The 20,409-nt window shown below is 39.0% G+C and overlaps 1 protein-coding gene across 6 annotated transcripts in view; it reads right to left on the bottom strand.

Annotated features, from left to right (window-relative positions):
* The window catches only part of RBPMS (RNA binding protein, mRNA processing factor), a 169,629-nt gene that overhangs the window by 95,252 nt on the left and 53,968 nt on the right, over nt 1-20,409 (bottom strand). For all 6 annotated transcript variants that reach the window (XM_029935626.1, XM_029935620.1, XM_029935614.1 and 3 more), the window contains exon 2: nt 1,336-1,413. In XM_029935626.1, the coding sequence (XP_029791486.1) occupies nt 1,336-1,413 (78 nt within the window). The remainder of the gene's footprint in view (nt 1-1,335; nt 1,414-20,409) is intronic.

The raw sequence follows: 20,409 nt of genomic DNA, 5'->3' as shown, positions 1-20,409 counted from the left end.
CCCAGCACATGACCTAGATTCTTACCTTTATTAGTGTTTAACTGGCTGCCCCTTCAACCTTCATTCTTCCTTTCCTACCCAGATGTTTCCAGCGGTTACATCCTACTCTCTTTCTCCCTGAGTTAAATTCTGTCCCTCAATCTGTCTTGCCTCTGTGGCTGGGGTCTTGCTTCAACCCAATGGATGTCTGATCGTTAATCAGGATGGCCCACCACCTAATCATCAGTGTGCTCCTGGACAGACACTGCTGCTAACATGTTCTCACTGACCAGCTCAGACACAAGCCCTGAATTCATGACTTCTACATGCTCTCCTTGAGGGCCTCGGCCTCCAGCCCACAATGTACCCAGTCCCACCTTTCCCTTATCTTCCACACAGGTTGGCCTTCAAGGTTTCTCCTTGGTGATCCAATGTCCCGTTACATTCTCAATTCGAGCAACATTAAATAAGCGTCTCAAACGTGATTTTACCTTGATAGTCCCAATGGACAGGCAACTGTATTAAGTATGTCGTGATGTACCAGCATACCAAGTGATTCTTCAAAATTGTTTTACTTTGTATGAAATTTAGGACATTCTTCTCACAAGAAAAGTAATGGTGGTTACGTTCTTTGTCTAAATATACTTAGTTTAAAAGTATATTTTGGGGCATCTGGGTGGCTCAGTTGGTTAAGTGGTCGACTTCAGGTCAGGTCATGATCTCATGGTTCGTGGGTTCAAGCCCCACATCAGGCTCTGTGCTGACAGCTCAGAGCCTGGAGCCTGCTTCAGATTCTGTGTCTCCCTCTCCCTCTCCCTCTCTCTCTCTCTGATCCCCACTCATACTCTGTGTCTCTCAAAAATAAACCTAAAAAAAATTTTTTTAAAGTATATTTAACCTAAAGAACAGTATTAAAAACAGTAATACACTAATTAATTCCACTAATACATCCTGTAGGAATAGGGCTTGACTTCTATTACTGCACTGGCAAATAACAGTAATTAATAGTATTTTTCGTCTTCTGTACTCAGAAGAATACTCACAATTGGCAGATGACAAACAGGGAGGACACGAAGGCTGTTCTATATGCAAAAGAGCCAGATGCATGTTCACATTAGCAAGAAGAGACACTTTTCTAGATTAGCTGTTGGGGGGGACAAAAGGCAATCTCAGCCTTTCCTGAGGCCATACACTGGAACTGAGCTGTTAAGTCTCCTTTACTGACCAACCCTGTAAGAAGGTCATTTTACAAGATGCAAGATGCTTTCTCAGACGTATCACTTCATCCTGCAGAAACCCCCATGAAGCTTATACGTACTTTGTTGCTTTTTATAATTTCTCAAAGAGAAAAGGTACCTTAAATGGTCTGAAAAGCAGATAGAGCTCCCGAGGTTTGATATCCAGAGGGAGACCACTGACAAATAGTGTCCGGACCTGGAAAATAAATAGAAGAAATGATCATGAGAGTGGACAATCCAGAGAACAGCTCTCACTTGCAATCTCAAAAATCCATTTCTTCAGATACTTCACGAGTCCTACCTAGTTCATATTTTTTCATAATCCAATTAACACTCTAACATGAAAATGCCAACAAGCAACTCTTGAATATTTCTGTGGAATTACTCAGAGTGAATTACCTCTGGCTGATTTAAATTTACAAACTTATTTCTCCTTTCCCAATTAGCCATTACGTGATTCTAACACTATGAAGGGAAAAGTCTACATAGTTAAAATATCAGCTTATAAGAAAGAAAGAAAAAAAAAAAGTCAGGAGAACGGCAAATCTACCACTTCTCTGCTCTATATCAAATGACTACAGAACATGGTTCCAAAATAAAAATCCGAACAATTTCTGGTTTTTCCTGTTTGTCCTTGCCTCTCCCTCATCGGCATTAATAATTAATTTTAATAAATGTAAAGGTTGTTGAATAACCCAAACACATCTAAATAGTAGCCAAAATGCATAACTTTCCATCAGCTCGGTTCCAAAACAGCAGGGAAGACTTCACTGACCTATACCCCCTAAGGCCTAAGGTACAAATTATGCGATTAATTCCTATTAAAATACAGAACACTGATGATACACTTTCATTTGGGAAGATTGCAAAAACATGTTAGCCTTTGGAAACTTAAAGAATAGGTAGAATATTATCACACAGAAATAAAGTGCAAGCAGAGATGGGAAAGACTCAGAGGCAGAGAAAATATTAGTAACCAAAGCAATGAACAGGAGGGTGGGCCAAAACCAAACAGGTACCTGCGGATCAAACCACAGGGAGCATCAAAAGTTAATGGCTCAGGAATCTGGTGTTCACTGAATAGGTAAGGAGAAATCACTGGATTATCATCACTATGTTTTCTTTCTACTTATCTTAATAATGTTTTGTGGGCCTTTAGTCAAGTTTTCTACACCTCACACCTCCCCATAGAGATGTAATGAACATGGAATGTGGAAGTCTAAGATGTACAACGTAAGGACTCAATATACTTCTATAGTACAATATACTTACGTATCAGTAGTCACCACCACAGTATTAGCTACTGAGTCATAAAATCAACCATTTCTATTTCTTTTTTGTGGTGAAAACATTTAAGATCTACGGACCTCCCAGTATAACGGATACAGTATGGTTAGCTATGATCACAGTGCCGAGCATTATCCAACTTTTAACTAGAAATCTGTCATCTTTGACCAACATCTCATTTCCTCCATCTTGATCCCCTGGTAACCACCATTCTACTCCGTTTCTACCAGTCTGACTCCACCCCCACATATTCTGTTCTTCTCTACTCAGGCTGATATAATTTGACAGAGTTCCACATTAGATATCCTGTTGCTACTTTAAGAAAAATTCAAGGCTGTATTGTTAACCATCTATAAATCTAGATTTTTTTCTCAGTGCAAAACTGGGAGGTCTTCTAGAATCCTAACCCTCTCTATTGATTCTGGTTGTGAAGAAGCACAAATTAGGCTGACCCTTTCTTTACTGACCCCACTGCATACAGTAAGATGTCATGCGATTTGCACAGAGGTGTGTAATCAACTCTATGGTGATGTCAACAGCCTCAGAATCATGAGGACCTTATTGTTATTCATTCATACTTTAGATAACTTTATTGTGCTATAATTGATATACAATTGACCCCTCAACACAGGTTTTAACTATGTGGTCTACTTATAGGCAGATTTTTCCCCCCAATAAATTCAGTTTAGTACTATAAATGTATTTTCCCTTCCCTATGATTTAACTAACTTTTCTCAGCTTATTTTATTGTAAGAATATAGCACACAGTATATGTAACATACAAACTATGTGTTTATGTTACTGGTAAAACTTCTAGCCACAGTTGGCTATTACAAGAGTTAATAAGGGAGACAGAAGTTACATGTAGATTTTTGACTGTGCAGAGGATCAATGCTCCTAATCCCCACAGGAATCAAGGGCCACCACATAATAAACTGTACATTTTACTTACAATTTGATAAACATTAAAAAAAAAACCCTTATTTTGAGAGAGAGTGTATTCCCGCCCATTCACGACCAGGGGAGGAGGAAGGGGGAATCCCAAGCAGGCTCTCCACACTGTCAGTGCAAAGCCCAAAGCAGGGCTCAATACCACCAACTGTGAGATCATGACCTGAGCCAAGATCGAGAGTCAGATACTTGATCAACTGAGCCACCCAGGCACCCCTACAATTTGATGTTTTGACATATGTGTAACCTGTGAAACCAGTACAACAATCAACAATCAACAAGATGATTACACACCCACCACCTCCCCAGGAGGTCACCCATCTGTGCCTTCTGTTGCTGGAATTATAAATGGCCTAAAGGTTTATACAACTGGAGCCATAAGAATGTACTCTTTTTGTCTGGCTTTTTTACTTCAGCATAACTATTCTGAGAGTCACCCACTGTTGCATTATTTATAGTCTATTCCTTTTTTATTACTTAGTAGTATTCTGCCGTATGGATACGCCACAGATCATTTACCCAATCATTTGGCTGCACATTTGGGTTATTGCTAGTTATTGCTTTTACAGATAAAATGACTCAGAGATCAACATGCACCGATTTGTACAAGTCTTTGTATGGATATATGTTTTCTTTCTTCTTGGTTACCTAGGAGTAGGAGAGCCGAAGGATATGGTAGGGATATAGTTTTTTAAAAAATTGCTCTTCAATTCCTTCTCTTATAGCCCACGAACATGATAAATGATAAATGCTGTGTACTTAAAAATGTGTATTCTATTGCTCTTGGATAGTACTGTTTTACAAATGCTGATGACGCTCAATTTATCTTTAGCTTTCTCCCATCTCCCTCTACTTTGCCAGAGATAAAGACTCCTTTTCCAGGAACTTTCTTTTATCAAAGGTAAGGCCAAATTACTGACAACTGCCAAAGACCCAGATGATGGGGGAATCCTGGGTTCAGTGTGCCCTCACCGCCATCCACAACGTTCTTCCCACAATCCAAGAAAGTAAACACCATCTGCCCGGAGCTGCTCTAGCCAGGACAACCTGGATAGAGGGAATTCCAGCTCCCATTCCCTCAGATTTCGCTGAGTACCCAGGGTGTCTGACATTATTGCCAGGTGCTGACTGGATGACAGATTTCCAAGGAAATAATGTAATAAGTAGATTCAATGGTTTATACACTCGAGTACCATTTACCCAGGTAATAATTAAAATTTAGGGACTTAACATAGGAAATAAACTACCATTGATAGTATTGTTCTGAAGAAAAATACTTTACAGTCTTACCAGTCAAACAATTTACCAACAAAAATAGAAATCTGGGTTATCAAAATATTACTGGATATAAATTAAGGTTCATTTATGTCAATAAAGTGTAGTATTATGCAACTAATAAAAGTTTTCAAGAAAAAGAATTATGTTCAAGGAAAATGTATCAATAGTTTGATTTTATTCTGTAAAACAGCCCACACACAAATGTATATGCCTTTGTAAGACATATACACCAAAACGGTTAGATTTCTATGGTTTAGCCCTGAGTGGTGGAATAAGTGATTTTAATGTTTATTAGCTTATTTGTACATTTTTCCTATAATATGCATTTCTTAGATAACTTTATTTTGTGGAGAACTGCCTAGATTTTTTTTTATTGTTTTAGGAAACTAAACAATGTCAATATCTACATCAGTAAGAATTTCTAAGTTTATAAGAGGAAACTTTTAATGTAAATATTTCAGAATTAGAGGTGAAGCTGATTTTAGTATCTCAAAGTGTTACACATGAAAAAACTGAACTCCTATTGGCCCTAAGTTTGCCATGTACTCACATATGACAAGAAGCTCAAAGCAACGATTCTGTTCAAATTGGAGGCAACTAAAATGTCTAGCATTTTATTTACACATGGACACAAGTTACATTCCTTATAATCTAGTGACTGACTCTGAGTCTCAAAAACCTGCCAAGATATCTCATCTCTCACTGAAGATTCTCCCCTCTAACAAAACATACTAATTAGGAGAAATAATTTAAATAATTACATTATGTATTGATGAGTACAACTAGAGGTCACTTAAATCCAGTGCTTGAAATCTACATACTTTGAATCCTTTCTAGACTTCAGACTAGGAAATTCAGGTTTAAAAAAAAAATCATGGATAATAAACGGGAAAAAAAAAAAAAACCTCTTCCTGAATATCTAACTGCTGCTTTATCATTTGCCTGGGCTCTAGATCATGAGGATAAAAAAAGGGGGTGCGGGAGGACGTCTGGGTGGCTCAGTCGGTTAAGCATCCAACTTAGGGCCTGGAGCCTGCTTCAGATTCGTTCTCCCTTTCTCTACCCCTCCTCTGAACACTGTCTCTCTTCCCCTCAGAAAGAAAATAAACATTAAAAACATTTTTTAAAGCAGTTTAGTTCCCCCCCACACATTCTTTTTTTTTTTTTTTAATTAACCTTACCCATTAAATAGCAAGGTATTTGTCTTTACTATCTGTGGAAATCACAAAGGTAAAGCATGATTCTTGCTTGCAGGGAGCTTAGCGCCAATGATAGGAGACCGAACAGGCAAATAAATATGGTAACAGAAAGCTTAATTCATTCACAAAGTAACCAAAAGTGAGGAGAAAGTTTGAGACAGACAAATGATCAAATAGGGGGAAAAAAGGTCCCCAAAATAACAAACAGAAGATACCAAATGAACTTTGTGGCAGGTCAATCATTATCCAAGGCAGCCCTTAACCTACCAGCGGTGTCTACGGACACAGATGTACCTGGCACTATGCCTCCAGCATCACAGATGTTTACTTTATCAGACACATGGGGAAACACATTTCTTAGTCAAGGACACAACATGCCTCATAGAAGTGCAAGACATGAAGCTGCTGACAGCTCTATCCCAAAGGGACGCTAATGGATTCTGTGGATGTACCTCCAACTTCATCTTCACTACAACAGAACTGAGAGAAATGCCCCGGGAAATCTCCTGTGCTGCACAGTAAGAGCAAGACTTCTTTGCTCATTTATCTGGCCTTCCCTTTAGAGGCCCCAGTTACATTTTGGATAAAACTAACCATGTGTTCTTCAGTGGCAGCGCCAGTTCCCACCAGAAAGACAAGCCACATTTCAGTGATGGAATTCTAATTTAATAAACTCTAATTCAGTAAGTAAAGTCATTGTGTCAGGTTTGAGTTTTCCTGGATAAAAAGGTCAAAGTAGGCCTTGAAATGGAAAGGTCCTACGTTTAACAAAGAACACACATTATCCTGCAGATAATCTAGACATTAAAATATAAACCAATAGATAAATGCTTCATTTCAGTACACAGCAGCAAATAATCACACTTTTCAGCCAGTGGCCCTATCTGGTAAACACCAGAGTGTCCAAAGACTCTACGCCTAAGGGCATTTCCTGTGTATGGTTTTTAGTTGTTTATAAGATGTTAGCGACTAGTTACTTCTAAGCTGCCCTGAGCTGACCTCTTGAGGTGCATCTTAAATTCACAGGATTGGGAAAAGCTATTTCTCATTTTCTAAGAATTCATGATTAACTACCTAAGTCACTAATTTGCATCATTCAATATGAGTGAACCCCAGAGGGTACTTCTATCTCTGATGATCTGACCTCCGCAAGCTCTCTATCCACCTACCCACATTCTTAAACCTATAAATGCAAACTCCAGAAGAAGCTTTCAAAGGTGCTATAGGTTTAAGCCTTTCTTTTGGAGTAACCATTCTTATCTGTAAATATACTTGTGTGTTTCAAAGGTCTTTAAGACTGTTTTAGAGTTTGCAGTCTCTTATTTGGTAGTGTGTACACATAATCCTAGGCACAGAGTATAGTCTATAAATCTCTCTTGGATTACTTTAGAAATCTACAAGAGAATACTGTACATTCATAGGAGACAATATATGTTTGCATGTCCACACCTCTGGCTGACAACATGGCAAACAAAAGGAGGGAACCAAATTTGCTAGGCACAACCATATCAGTTACAACATCAAATGTCAAATACTCATGAAAAAAAGGTAGAAAAGGTTAACATCATTAGAGACAAGTTTAAAAGAAAAGGAGATATAAAGAATCAGAATCAAGGGAGAAAAACAAAAAAGACTGCAGTTTACGTAAACCAAAAGACAAACATCACAAAAAAATTCAGGACTGTACATGCAGTAACAGAGATCAATATACGGTTACTAGTTAAAAAAAAAAAAAAATCACACCCATTTCAACTTGTAATGATTTAAATATATTCATAAATAAATCCCAAATCCACTACACAAGAATAATCCACAAGGTTTTTTGAAAAGATAATTTAAAAACTGCTAGCACTTGAACACTCAAAGCTTGAACACTTAAAATGGTGAGTAGATATCCAGGTCTATGGACACAGAACAAGGCTCCTGACTATTAAGTGAAAAGACAAACACCAGAATTTGCCTGCAATCCCAGTTTAATTCTTTTAAGTGTTGTTAGGAGTTAGCACATGCCTAAAAAAAAAAAAAACACACAAAAACCAAGGTACTGAAATAGCGTTTGCTAAATTACTGCTATGTCAATAGCAGGGAGGGAAGGTCAAATTATTATAGAGAACTTTAGTTTTACATATTTATACATGTAGATATTTAACTATTCAGAAGCAGAAACCATTTCTTAAAAAGAGAACACAAGCCCACATTGATCTCCTTCCTTTGGAAACAGGAACCTTGGGTCCAACCTATCCTGCTATCCTTAGCCAGTTTTAGTTTTCTGCCTGTGGCTCCACAGGGACAAATTTCATCTAACAGAAGTATATACTCATTTAATTTGCTTCACATTCCAATTCTGAGAAGAGAGTTTCTCTGTACTTTCACCAAAAATAAAATCTAACCAAAAACAGGCAACAATGACTCTAAATTAAGGCCCTAGGAGCAGGACCATCCTGGATTCGGTCAAAGGGGTCTCCTTGGTTTGTCAACCCCCTACTTCCCACTAAGACACCACCACAGAAATCCTATCACGCACTCTCCAACTGCCAAGAAGTGCCAGCTTTCTTCTGGGAGACCGTGTAGTATAAACTTGGTTTCAGGGACAGAAACGTTAAAGAGCTCCACATGTCTGCGCAGCATAAACCCCATATGCTGGGTTGTTTTAACACTCCAGGTGGGGGGAGGAGGGGTTCAAAGACCGGTTTTAAATTTAACATACAGATTATTTTACTCTTCAAATAAAGTACTGATAGATTTAGTTATTTGCTTCTTCTGTAAGCATCACCTGAAACAAGAAACTCCCAACAGTGAACCCTGCTGAGGATGGCCTTGTCATCATTTCCAAAGGCGGCTTTGCTGGCCAGCAGCTATGATGTCGCATTCATGTATTGCCACTATCAAACTGGATTACCACAATCATTAAGATGGTCTGCCAGGAATTTTATTCTGGTTGCAGCTCAATAAAAACTGACCAGCCTTTGGTGAAGCTCCAGTTTCCTATCGGCACTGATTTTCAAGATGGGATACGTGGTCAAGTTCCACTCTCCTGGCCACCTACTGGACATAAAAGACACATTCCATTACCAGCCCTGGGAAGGTTATGTTTTGGTTCAGGAGGCCTGGTTGCTACAGACACCAAGGACTCACCATGGGATAGAAGGGCTATTATTATATGTTGTTGTGAACTCCCAGGTTTATTTTAGTTTGAGATTGATACTCTAAAACGTAATTATCCATATTGCAAGTCTTCCTAATTCTAAGGGACCTACTAGTGTCTGCTTTCAGTTGTAGAAGATCACTATCCATAGAATAACCAAATTTACACTCTTACTTTGGGCCCCAGGACATCAAGCTGCCTTTGCCAAAGTGATCAGAAAGTTTCCAGGAGGATCAGGTGAAGAAGAAGATTCATGGGAGCGCTTACAGAAGTGGAACAACCATGGTTCCATAAACTCGTATGCGCAGGGCTCAGAACATACAAAGGAAACCGAGAAAGCAAGTTAGGATTGCGTACACCACACCACTATATTCACTAAGTAGATATCCTGGTCCAATCCAATGTCAATGTATAATCAATCAGATGGTCTCATAATCGCCCAGTTTCATAGGATTGCTTAAGACCAAAGTCCAACCTAGGCCATACCTCATGTCTACTATATAGCTAAAAGGGTAAAAGAGAAACCAAGAATTTCTATGGTTTGAAAACACCCAAGAATAGGCAGTTGTGTCTGTACATGTGAACCCTTAACCTCATTACTAAGAAATTTCCTTGGTCCTGTCAGATACAAAGGGAGGTGGGTACCAGAAGCAAATCGGGAATTTAGAGTTTGCCAGGAAACTAGATACACAGATGTGCATATTTAAGAACTTAACCTCATTACAAAGTTCACAGAGTGCTGTCAAACATAGAATATGGTTGTCAGGTTCTTAGAGTTCAATAAAAAGTTCTTCATAAAATCAAGATGCTATACCCCTTAGTATATCTAGTCCTCTTATCTACCCGGGCTTCCCTTAGTCCCTTTAAGTCAACTTTCTGACAGCTTACTCTGTTTCAATACTACTCTTCATTCAATTACACTTCCTGCGTTGCTAAACATGAAGATTTTAAAATATGCATTAATGCAGTGTATTGTAAACTAAAGTTTGGATTCTAAACCCCTAAAGTGTACTTGCCCTTAGGATTTTAATCCTATGGAGTATGCTGAAGCTGAATGTCCAAAAGATTATCCGGGCTATCCACATACAGACTTGTCCATGTACTGACAAAATGAAATACAGGCAGAAAAAGAGCTTATGAAACTCTCAAGCCCTCTCTTTCTCCTTCTGCACAATTTGGGTAATTGAACAGATCTGCTTCACAAAATAAGAAAAAAAGTCATCCCCCCTCTCTCAGCTATACAGAAAAAAAGCTATCCCAAGCAGTTTTCATAGTCACATAAAGTATCTGGGAAAAAAAATTCAGAATCAGTGGCTATGGTCCCAACACTGCTCAGGGCAGGATTTGTTTTTGACCTTAAGTGGATAAAGTACATTTGAGGAACTTGATCCCACTGCAAACCTTTGCAGTGCCCTCTTAATAGCCATCCATAATGCACCACAGTTCTAACAGAACTAGAAAGCTGTGGAGAAAAGGTTTGTTTCCCCAGTATATAGTTGTGGTAAATGACTCCTCCAAGGAGTCAAATTCTTTGATGCCAGGTCAACTCACATTCAGACTCAATGTTCTTCCCCATGGGATAGGGATGAGCATCCAAGTACTTAGCAGTTAGGTGCTAAGGATCTGTATAAGGAACCAAATGAGTAAATGTAAAACTGAGTCACAGTACTAGGAATGAAGCCTAAGAGAGCCACGTAATTTATGAACAATCACGTATGAAGGAGTCTAAGGAAATAAATACTGTGATTGTTATATGCATCTGACAAGTACTCAAGACAAAAAAAGGATATGTACTAAAACAATAAATAAGCACTCATGTGGAACCAGGCTGCTGGGATTCAAATCCCAGTTCTGCAACTCACTAGCTATGAACCTTGGACGAGTCCCTTCATCTCTCCCATTTAGAAATTTCTTCAAGTGGGAAAGAGAGACAACGGTATCTACTTGTGGTAGTTTTTAATTATGTCAACAGAGGCGCCGGGGTGGCTCAGTCGGTTAAGCTTCTGGCTTCAGCTCAGGTCATGATTCCATGGTTTGTGGGTTTGAGCCCCACATCAGGCTCTGTGCTAACAGCTAGCTCAGAGCCTAGATTCTGCTTCAGATTCTGGACCTCCCTCTCTCTCTGACCCTCCCCTGCTCTGTCTCTTTCTGTTTCTCAAAAATAAATAAAAAGCATTAAAAAATTATGTCGACAAAATTTTTTGTACTCTTCCCCTGCAAGAGATGAAGCTGGGTTCCCCTCCCCTTCAGTGGGAGTTTCACTCAGTGACTCACCTCTAATGAACAGAATATAGCAGAAGTGACAGCGTGGAGTGTGTTAACTTCAAACACTAGCTCAAACAAGGCACCGTCGCTTCCTCAAGAGAAGCAGCCCCTCTTGGATCATTTGCTCTGGGGAAGCCAGCTGCTAGGGCACACCGATACTCCAGAGACAACATGGAGAAAAATCCAGAGTTCGAATTAGCCTAGACAGGAAACTAGACACATAAATGTGTGCGTGTGGTAGGGACTGAGAGGCCTCTGGCCACAAGCTGTGTGAAGCGGCCTCTGGGAAGATTGTCCAGCCCCCGTCAATGCTTCAGATGACTGCAGCTCCCGGCTAAAAATGTACTGACTGTATCCTCAAGAGGCCTTGGGCTAGATCCACCTAGCAAAGCTTCTCGTAAATTCCTGACCCTTAGAAAGTGTGAAATAATAAATGTTTAAGCTGTTAAATCCTGAGGTAATATCTTAACAAAGCTGCTGGAAGGATTACATAGATTAATAGAAGTGAAATGCCTCAAGTTCAGTACTAGGTTCCTAGTAAGCGCTCAGAAAACTTTATCTGTACTAAAGTAGCTTACAACTTTCAAAAGAAGATGCACTTCCATGCTCCAAAGGCAAATCAGTCCTAAGAGAAGCTACAACTGATATTATCATGCAACTGTTATACACAGGCTTAACATGGACGAAAGAAAGTTTTGCACAGTAAAAGGAACTAACATGCTTAAGTATTTTTCCATAGTATGAACCCCCAAAGCGTGACTCGAGTCCCTTTAATACCATCTACCTCTGTAGAAGGCCAGGAGCAAATCCCACTCTGGCCAGCACCCCACCCGCTAACTGTTCATGCATCCTCAACTACAAGTTCCTCATGTGACAAGCATCAAACAAGGAAGGAGAAATCTCTTTTGGTTCTATTGAAGATTTTTAAACTATCAAGATTAATGGTTTAAGTATTCTTATCAAGGAAAAAGTAACAAATTTTGAAGGGATATTGGGCAAATTATCAATCTCTAACATCTGCCCTACTTTTATGGGACATAAAAGTATGAATTAACTTAAGTATTATCATTCAAGGTACATAAGCAGTATAGTTTACTCAATTTGAGAACACTTCTGATTGGCCTAATCACTGCTTTTTTATTGTATATAATACTTCAGCTACATTATATCTTTGATTAGTACCAATAACTCATTAAATCATCCATCCACTTGCTTAATATCCATCATGGTTTGAATCTTCTCATAGGATACAAAAATAAAGAGAATACCAATGCTGGAAAAGATGTAAAGAAATCCAATTTCTTATGTACACTCCTGGCAGGAATTAAAAAAGATACCATCAGTCTAGAAAAGAGTTTGGCGGTTCCTTATCAAAAAAATGCAATTAGCGGTGTGCCTGGGTGGCACAGTCGGTTGGCGTTTGATTGTTATTTTGGCTCAGGTCATGATCTCAGTTTTTAGAGTCCAGCTTCACAGTGCTCTGCTGATAGCACAGAGCCTCCTTAGCATTCCCTCTCTCTGCCCTTCCCCTGCAAGTGCTCTCACTCTCTCGCCCTCTCAGAAATAAACTTTAAAAAAATGCAATCACCATACAACCTAGCGATTGCATTCGAGTATTTTTATCTGAGAGAAATGAAGATTTATGTTCACACAAAAACCCATACACGAATATTCGGAAACTTTTGATTCATAATCACCAAACACTGGAAATAAGCCAGATGTCCTTTAATGGGTAAATGGTTAAACAAACTGGTACATCTATACCTTGGAATATCACTCAGCAATAAAAAGTAGTAAACTATTAATACAAAAACCATGGATTAATCTCAGGGAATTATTCTGAGTAAAAAACAAAACAACTCCTAATTACATACAGCATGATTCTTTTTTATAGGACATTCTTGAAATGATAAAATTACAGAGATGAAAAGCAAATGAGTTTGCAAGAGTGAAGGACAAACAGGGAACAGTAGTGGAGGGGGACACACAGTTGTGCAGAGGCAACGACAAGGATTCCCTGCGGTAATGGGGCTAATCTTTATCATCTTAAATACGGTGGTGGTGGATACACAAACCTGCACATGTGATAAAAATTACACAGGAACCACACACACTTCACTGGGGAAATCTAAATACCGTTAGTGGATTCAATCAGTGTTAATTTCTTGATTGTGATATTGTGCTACAGTTTTACAAGATGTTCTAATTAGGGGAAAGGCACACAGAATCTATTACTTCTTGTAACTGTATATGAACTTATGATCATCTTAAAGTTTAAAGTATACACTTAAAAACTAATACAAATGGGGCACCTAGGTGACCGTCCGGCTTCGGTTCAGGTCATGATCTCATGGTTCATGAGTTCGAGCCCCACATCTAGCTCATGCACAGAGTCCGCTTTGGATCCTCTAACCCCCGTCTCTGCCCCGCCCCTGCTTGCACACACACACTCAATAAACATTTAAAAAAAAAAAAAGCCTGACACAAATAATTACATAAACATTAATCAAGACATTTACATCAGTTGGTAAAATTAGGATGTAAAACTATAGTTATAAACTCCTAAGCATTTTTTAATGTTTATTTTTGAGAGAGTGTGAGCAGGGAAAGAAGGGCAGAGAGGGGGGAGACACACAATCTGAAGCAGGCTCCAGGCTCTGAACTGCCAGCACAGAGCCCAATGCAGGGCTCGAACCCACCAACTGTGAGATCATGACCTGAGCTGAAGTCAGACACTTAACTGAGCCACCCAAGGTGCCCCTCAACTTTTTTTTTTTTTTTAAGTTTATTCATTTATTTTGAGAGACAGAGGGAGAGAAAGAATCCCAGGCCAGCTCCACACTGTCAGTGCATATATGAAGCTTGAACTTCCAAACAATGAGATCATGACCTGAGCCAAAATCGGATGCTTAACTAAGACACCCAGGTGCCCAATTCCTATGCATTTCTAATCTCTATCAGAAGACTGATCTTTTTCTCATTGATTTCTTAATTGGCAAGATTCAGTATTATAAAAGACACTAGAGCAAAAAAAAATATGCAACTTTTTGTTTTGTTTTAACATGCAACTTTTTAAGGAAGTTATGTTTTGCTCAAATTATAATTTTCTGGATGTAGTCAATCACTACCTTTTATTGTAGTACATGATATCTTAGTTATATTCCACTTTGATTAATATCTGTGTCTCATTCAAGGTAGTTCTCACATGTTATAGGATATTCAAATATTTTGAATTGATAAATTTGCTATTTTTAACTACCATCAGGGAAAAGATGAAGAAGGTCAAGTCCAGAGGACTTCAGAGAGCACAGACATCAGAGAGCACAGAACAGGCTACGTTCTGTATTAACGGGGTTTTGGTAAGCTCTCTTAATAACCACCTACTTTTCTAAACCTGTTTCTGTAGGAAAATTTATTCAGCCAATACTTGTTTGCATTTAAAATACCACAGGGCTGAAAGACGTATATTTGGAATACTACCTACTTTAAGTTGGCTACTTCCTATAATTCATAAACTAGTTATTTCTTCAAACACTGCAAAGCCCAGGGCTTATAATGTGTTCTTCCAGTAAAAGAGTAAACTTCTACTTTTAAATTTAGATTATCATAGCTTTTCCCATCACAGGAATTTCCAAATCCAGAATGCCTTCAATGTATTTAGGCCACAACCAGTAATTCCACAACCTACCACAGGAATTACCTCTCTAGTGAGACACTATCTGATTTGATAGCCACCTATGTCTGTAAACCATTATTTATGTGGTCATTTGAATCAAGTCAGTATTAATACATTACTTATGTGTATGTGTAACTATGTAAATGGTGCAGGTCTCTGAAAACTTGGCATGATTTTTAAGTGCAACTGTTCATGTTGGCCAGGCACAATGAAGGAGCTAACAAATGTCAGAAACAAAGACATGATGAGTGAGGTTTGAGAAGCTGAGAAATAACCTATATTAACCAAAGTGATATAAGCTGTTAGATATTTAATCTGAACTCGCACAGCTCTTTAACTTTTCAATTATTGTAATGGAAGGAAAATACCACTAAATTGACCTTAGTGGTTTAAATCCCATTTCTGCTTCAAAACTAGCTGTTGACGGCTTGAACATGGACCTCTCTGCGCCTCCATTCCCTTATATAGAAAGTGAAGGTGTGGAATAGCAGGTCTCCAGGTGCCATTCCAACACCACAGGTGCAGTGAAAGGATGGGTTTGTGGTAAAAGCATACCAGAGTCAAAGGACATCAGTCAAGAAGACCTAGTTCTTGCCCCTGAGAACATTTCAATCAAGTCACTGAAATAAACATATTTCACGAGATATTTATGCATATTTAAGTTGTATTTTTTTATTCACGATTCATGTAAAACAGGGACATCGTAAACCACAGATTTTAAGAATTCAGAGTTGTGAGCACAGAGCAAGATAAATGGGCTCCAGAGCTACTGATGTGCAGTCAAGTATCACAAACACTGACCTAATGTCATGATTAAATCTATGTGCACTAATAGAGAATAGTGCTTAAGCACACAAACTCCAGAGCCAGACTACCTGAATTTGAATCCCACCTCCAATGTCTAGTATCTGAATAATCTTAGACAACTTATGAACTAAACAGGGCCTCCGTTTCCTCATCTATAAAATGGGAAATATAATAAACCTTACCTCACAGGGTTGCTAAGAGGTTTAAATAAGTGACTATTTACTTGTAAAGCAAAGTACCTGGTACATTATAGAGTTTTTGTTGTTAAGTAAACAGAGCCCTTACACTGCTATCTAGTAACACTTCTTGCTGATGGGGTAGAATAAACACTAAAGAATGAAATTTTTCAAATCCAAAAATGTACTTCATTTAGCCAGCTGAAGAGACTTTGAAAAGTTACCCATAATAAAACAGTATTCCAAAAGTAGCCCTTAAATAAAAAACGTGGGGCGCCTGGGTGGCTAAGTCAGTTAAGAATCCAACTTGAGCTCAGGTCATGATCTCATGACTCCTGAGTTCAAGCACCCCTCTGCCCCCTCTGTGCTGACAGCTCAGAGGCTGGAGCCTTTTTCAGATTCTGTGTCTCACTCATTCTCTCTGCCCCTCCTCCCCTGCTCACACTCTCTCTCTCAAAAACAAACATTAAATAAACAACATGACCACTGCACAAACTGCATACCACCAAAGACAAATCTCTCATTATTAATACTGGATTTCTAGAGTGAAATGCTCTTAATTCACACCACTTCTACCACTTTCACTCCCTTTCAGGAACTTGGAATTCCTTTCCAAGTTCAACATGGTATGCATCTGTGACATAGCATACTTGTAAAAAAGCACAAAACTGCATTTTTACAGAAACCAGCTCATTATTTTCCATTTTGTGAATTTCAACAGCTAAGGCAGTTTCCAAAACTATTCCTTTCCAAATGAGGAGAAATTCTCAAAATTGTCAGAGCACCTGAGGGCACATGAAGGATTGTTCTGAGTGGACATGACTCAGCCTGCAGGTGATCTCCCTAGAACCTGGCTATGCCAGCCCAGCTCTAGCCGGAACACAGGCTAAGATCCAAAACAGTTTTCACAGTGCCAGGGATCTGTGCTCTAATATGACCAAATAAAGATACAACCAACATCCCAGATATGCTGCTCTGTTTTGCCAAAACTTCTCAATCGTCCTTCCAAATGGCTATTCTCCTAAGCTATTTATTAAAGTGTAATTTATTTGGAGCCTTGTGGAAGAATTTCCCTATGTTCTGAGTACAAGAGAATATAAATCATCATCAGAAATCTAAGACAATATATATATATATATATACACACACCAAACCACAATATACCCATGACTTTAGAAAAAACTTTTTTAGTATGGTTTATACCACATATGATACACTTTGTTCGCTAACTGAAATTGTATCACAGGTACTAGGAACCCAGGAAGAGGACCACGGAACCCTAACCTCATACCCTCTTCCTCTGACCCCATCCAGGGGTCAGCAGTGCTTGAACAACTGGCCCATAACCTTCAGACGACCCTCTAAGGCTAGCACAGCACCATTTATTCTCCTCCATGTGTCTTAATCTGTGAAGAGTATACCATTCATCAAAAATTTTAGGTTTTATCTGCAAAGTCACCTTATGGCTCAAAGATTTTAAAAAACAGAGTAAATGGATACACATACACACATGATTTTGGAAATGCAAATAACAGAACTCCTGTTTTTCTGACTTCACAATCAGCACTGCTAACAAGATCAGTTTCCTCTCACCACGTAAACAAGCGTTCCATAATTAGGATTCCCTTCTCTTCTGCCACTTTTCTCCCCTGGGCTCTAACGGGTCAGTCATAACACCACACTTTGTTTAATTCCAGGCAAACAGCTTTTTTGTTCATAGGTATTCTTCACTGACGTAGAAAACTCACTTCTGGACTTAGGAGCCCAAATCAAGTCTTCTCTTTCTCCAAGGAACCAGCTTTCTGCAACTGCTCCAACTCTTCCCTTCCTTCTTTGAACTCCTCTTGCACGGCTGTACCACGGTCATGTGCCTCACTCTGTTCCAGAACTGTTTCACAGGCTTTAGTTAAGTCCTTCCCAATTACACCATAAATTCCTCGAGAGCAGATACCGTATCTTATTCACCTATCACCATAATCTTGAATTAAGGATCCAAATCTCCTTAGATTAGGGATCTAAGTTTCCTCCTGCATCTGACATTTAAGAATGACACACTCATCCTGGAGAAAGTCATCACTGGATAGTATTTGAGTCATTTCACAGAAAGATCAGGTTTTAATTCCAAGAGGAAAAGGCTCCCCTTTTATCTATCCATTAAAAACAATTAAGAATTTAAAACCATAAGATGAATTTAAAAAGTATAGGAATTTGAGATCCAAATAGGTAACACTACCTAATTTAATCTTGGATTTGCACAAATAATAGATTCAGTGATTTCTAAGACGTTTTGTAAGGTTTTTTATTTATTTTTGAGAGACAGAGAGGACAGTGCGAGCAGGGAAGAGAGATACAGAATCTGAAGCAGGTTCCAGGCTCTGAGCTAGCTGTCAGCCCAAAGCCTGATGAGGGGCTCAAACCCATGAACTGAACCCATGAACTATGAGATCAGGACCTGAGCCAAAGTCAGATGCTTAACTGACTGAACCACCCAGGTGCCCCTAAGACTACTTCTTAAGTATTACACCTTTGTGTCTTAATGCTACAGATAAAAGGATGACTAACCCTAAATTAGAGGTCAAATTGTTTCTTTCTAAAAACCAGGTTTCTGGGGCCCCTGGGTGGCTTAGTCAGTTAAGCATCCGACTCTCAGTTTCTGTTCAGGTCATGATCTCACAGTTTCGACCTGAGTCCAAGCTCCCTGCTGACAGCAGAGGGCCTGGTTGGAATTCTCACGCTCTCCCTTCCTCTCTGCCTCTCCCCTACTCACGCTGTCTCAAACTTTGAAAAAAAAAAAAATTAAAAACCAGGTTTCTTCTGAGGAGTTCAGAAAAGATGGCCCATGAAGTAGAAAAGGAAGCATAATTCCCCTTCATAATGAATTATTTAGAAGTTTCACCTCTGAGGTTAAAGCACATTCAAGTTTTCAATGTGAAGAAACCAAGTTCTTAAATAAAAGGTAGCAAATCCCAGACACTGCTAGACACTTGTCACTTCACCACCTCAGATCTTATTTTCCTCCCTCCACATGCAGAATGGACATAATACTTGCCATCTTTCAGACATTTCAAAGGAATATAGAAAGCATGAAAACTAGTCAAGTACTGTTAAATCCCTGACAACAGTATTATACTGTACTTAGTTATCCCCACTTCCGACTTTTAATACTAAACTCATAATCCTGAACTGCCTCTCATGCTCTCAGGGCACTGTATGTTGAAGAAAACCAAAAGGGTGGATATTAAGAGCTCCAAAAAATGTATCAGAAAGCTAATCTTCCAGGGAATAGTTCACATAATTCAGTGTTTTTTAAAAAATATCCCTGATCGCAAGAAAGCCCAGAGTATTGATCAAAAAATAGATCTTACCTCCAAAAATTCTGATTCAGGCCCAGGAGCCTGAATTTTTAACAAGCAACCCATATTTGGGAAACACAAATATAACACATTGACAAATACATAGGAAGGTTTTCTAGTTTTAAAAGAACATACAACATTCAATTATACTTACTCCCACCCAGATGAGGTGGTGGCCCCACAAAGCTGCTCAATGCCAAATGCCATAGGGCCTGTTAGAAGACTTTGCTTGATCTTGGAGCAGAGGCCTTTGAACCAGACCCAGGGTGAATTTCATAGAGAAGAATCAGACCCTTTTGTCTGAGAAACAGATTTGCAACTATATTTTATGAGGTACTCCTGCATTTATTTAGGAGGAAATTACTCAAGCTGTGCTTAAACTAGTGACACAATGAACTTTTACTAGGATTCTTCATTGAAAATAATGAGAATAATTCTCCTGAGACACTCCTTAAATATCTGAGCTGCTAAACATTTGTGGATGTGTTAAGTAGCCTATCTGAGAAGCAGATCAATGAACCAATAAGCAATGAGCAATTAATGAGAACTTAATACTTGTAAGAAGTGGTATATCAGTAATCAAACTTGTCACATGGAAATTTGTTAAAATGTAGACTGATTCAGCTGATCTAGGATGGGGCCTGAGATTCTGCATTTCTAGCTAGCTGCCAGTCCACAGATCACGCCAGAAATTTTCTACAGGAGGGATCACCGAAACTTAAATGTGCCTCAGGATCACAGGGAGAACACAATTATTTAGAGGAAGATCTGTGGTCTCCATTCCCGGATATTCTGATTAAGAATGAACAAGACCCTGGAAGGTGCACTCTTAGCAAGGGCTTTGCAGAAGGCTGCAAGAGGCAGGGCACAGAACCCGCTCTGAGAAATACTACTATAAAAGTCACAAAGATTACTAAAGTTTGTTTTCTCTCACAGGATGGGGGGGAAAGATCTGTGTCCAACAGCCACGCTTCAAAGACAGTACGAGTTACTTAAGAGCAGTACTTAGAACTTTCCCTAAAAGTTAGAAGGTACTGACATTTTAGAGACGAAGA

The sequence above is a fragment of the Suricata suricatta genome, chromosome 1 (assembly GCF_006229205.1).
Source record: "Suricata suricatta isolate VVHF042 chromosome 1, meerkat_22Aug2017_6uvM2_HiC, whole genome shotgun sequence".
In the NCBI taxonomy this organism is placed as follows: Eukaryota; Metazoa; Chordata; class Mammalia; order Carnivora; family Herpestidae; genus Suricata; species Suricata suricatta.
The sequence above is the reverse complement of the archived record's forward strand: the minus strand, read 5'-3'. Positions and strand labels throughout refer to the sequence as shown.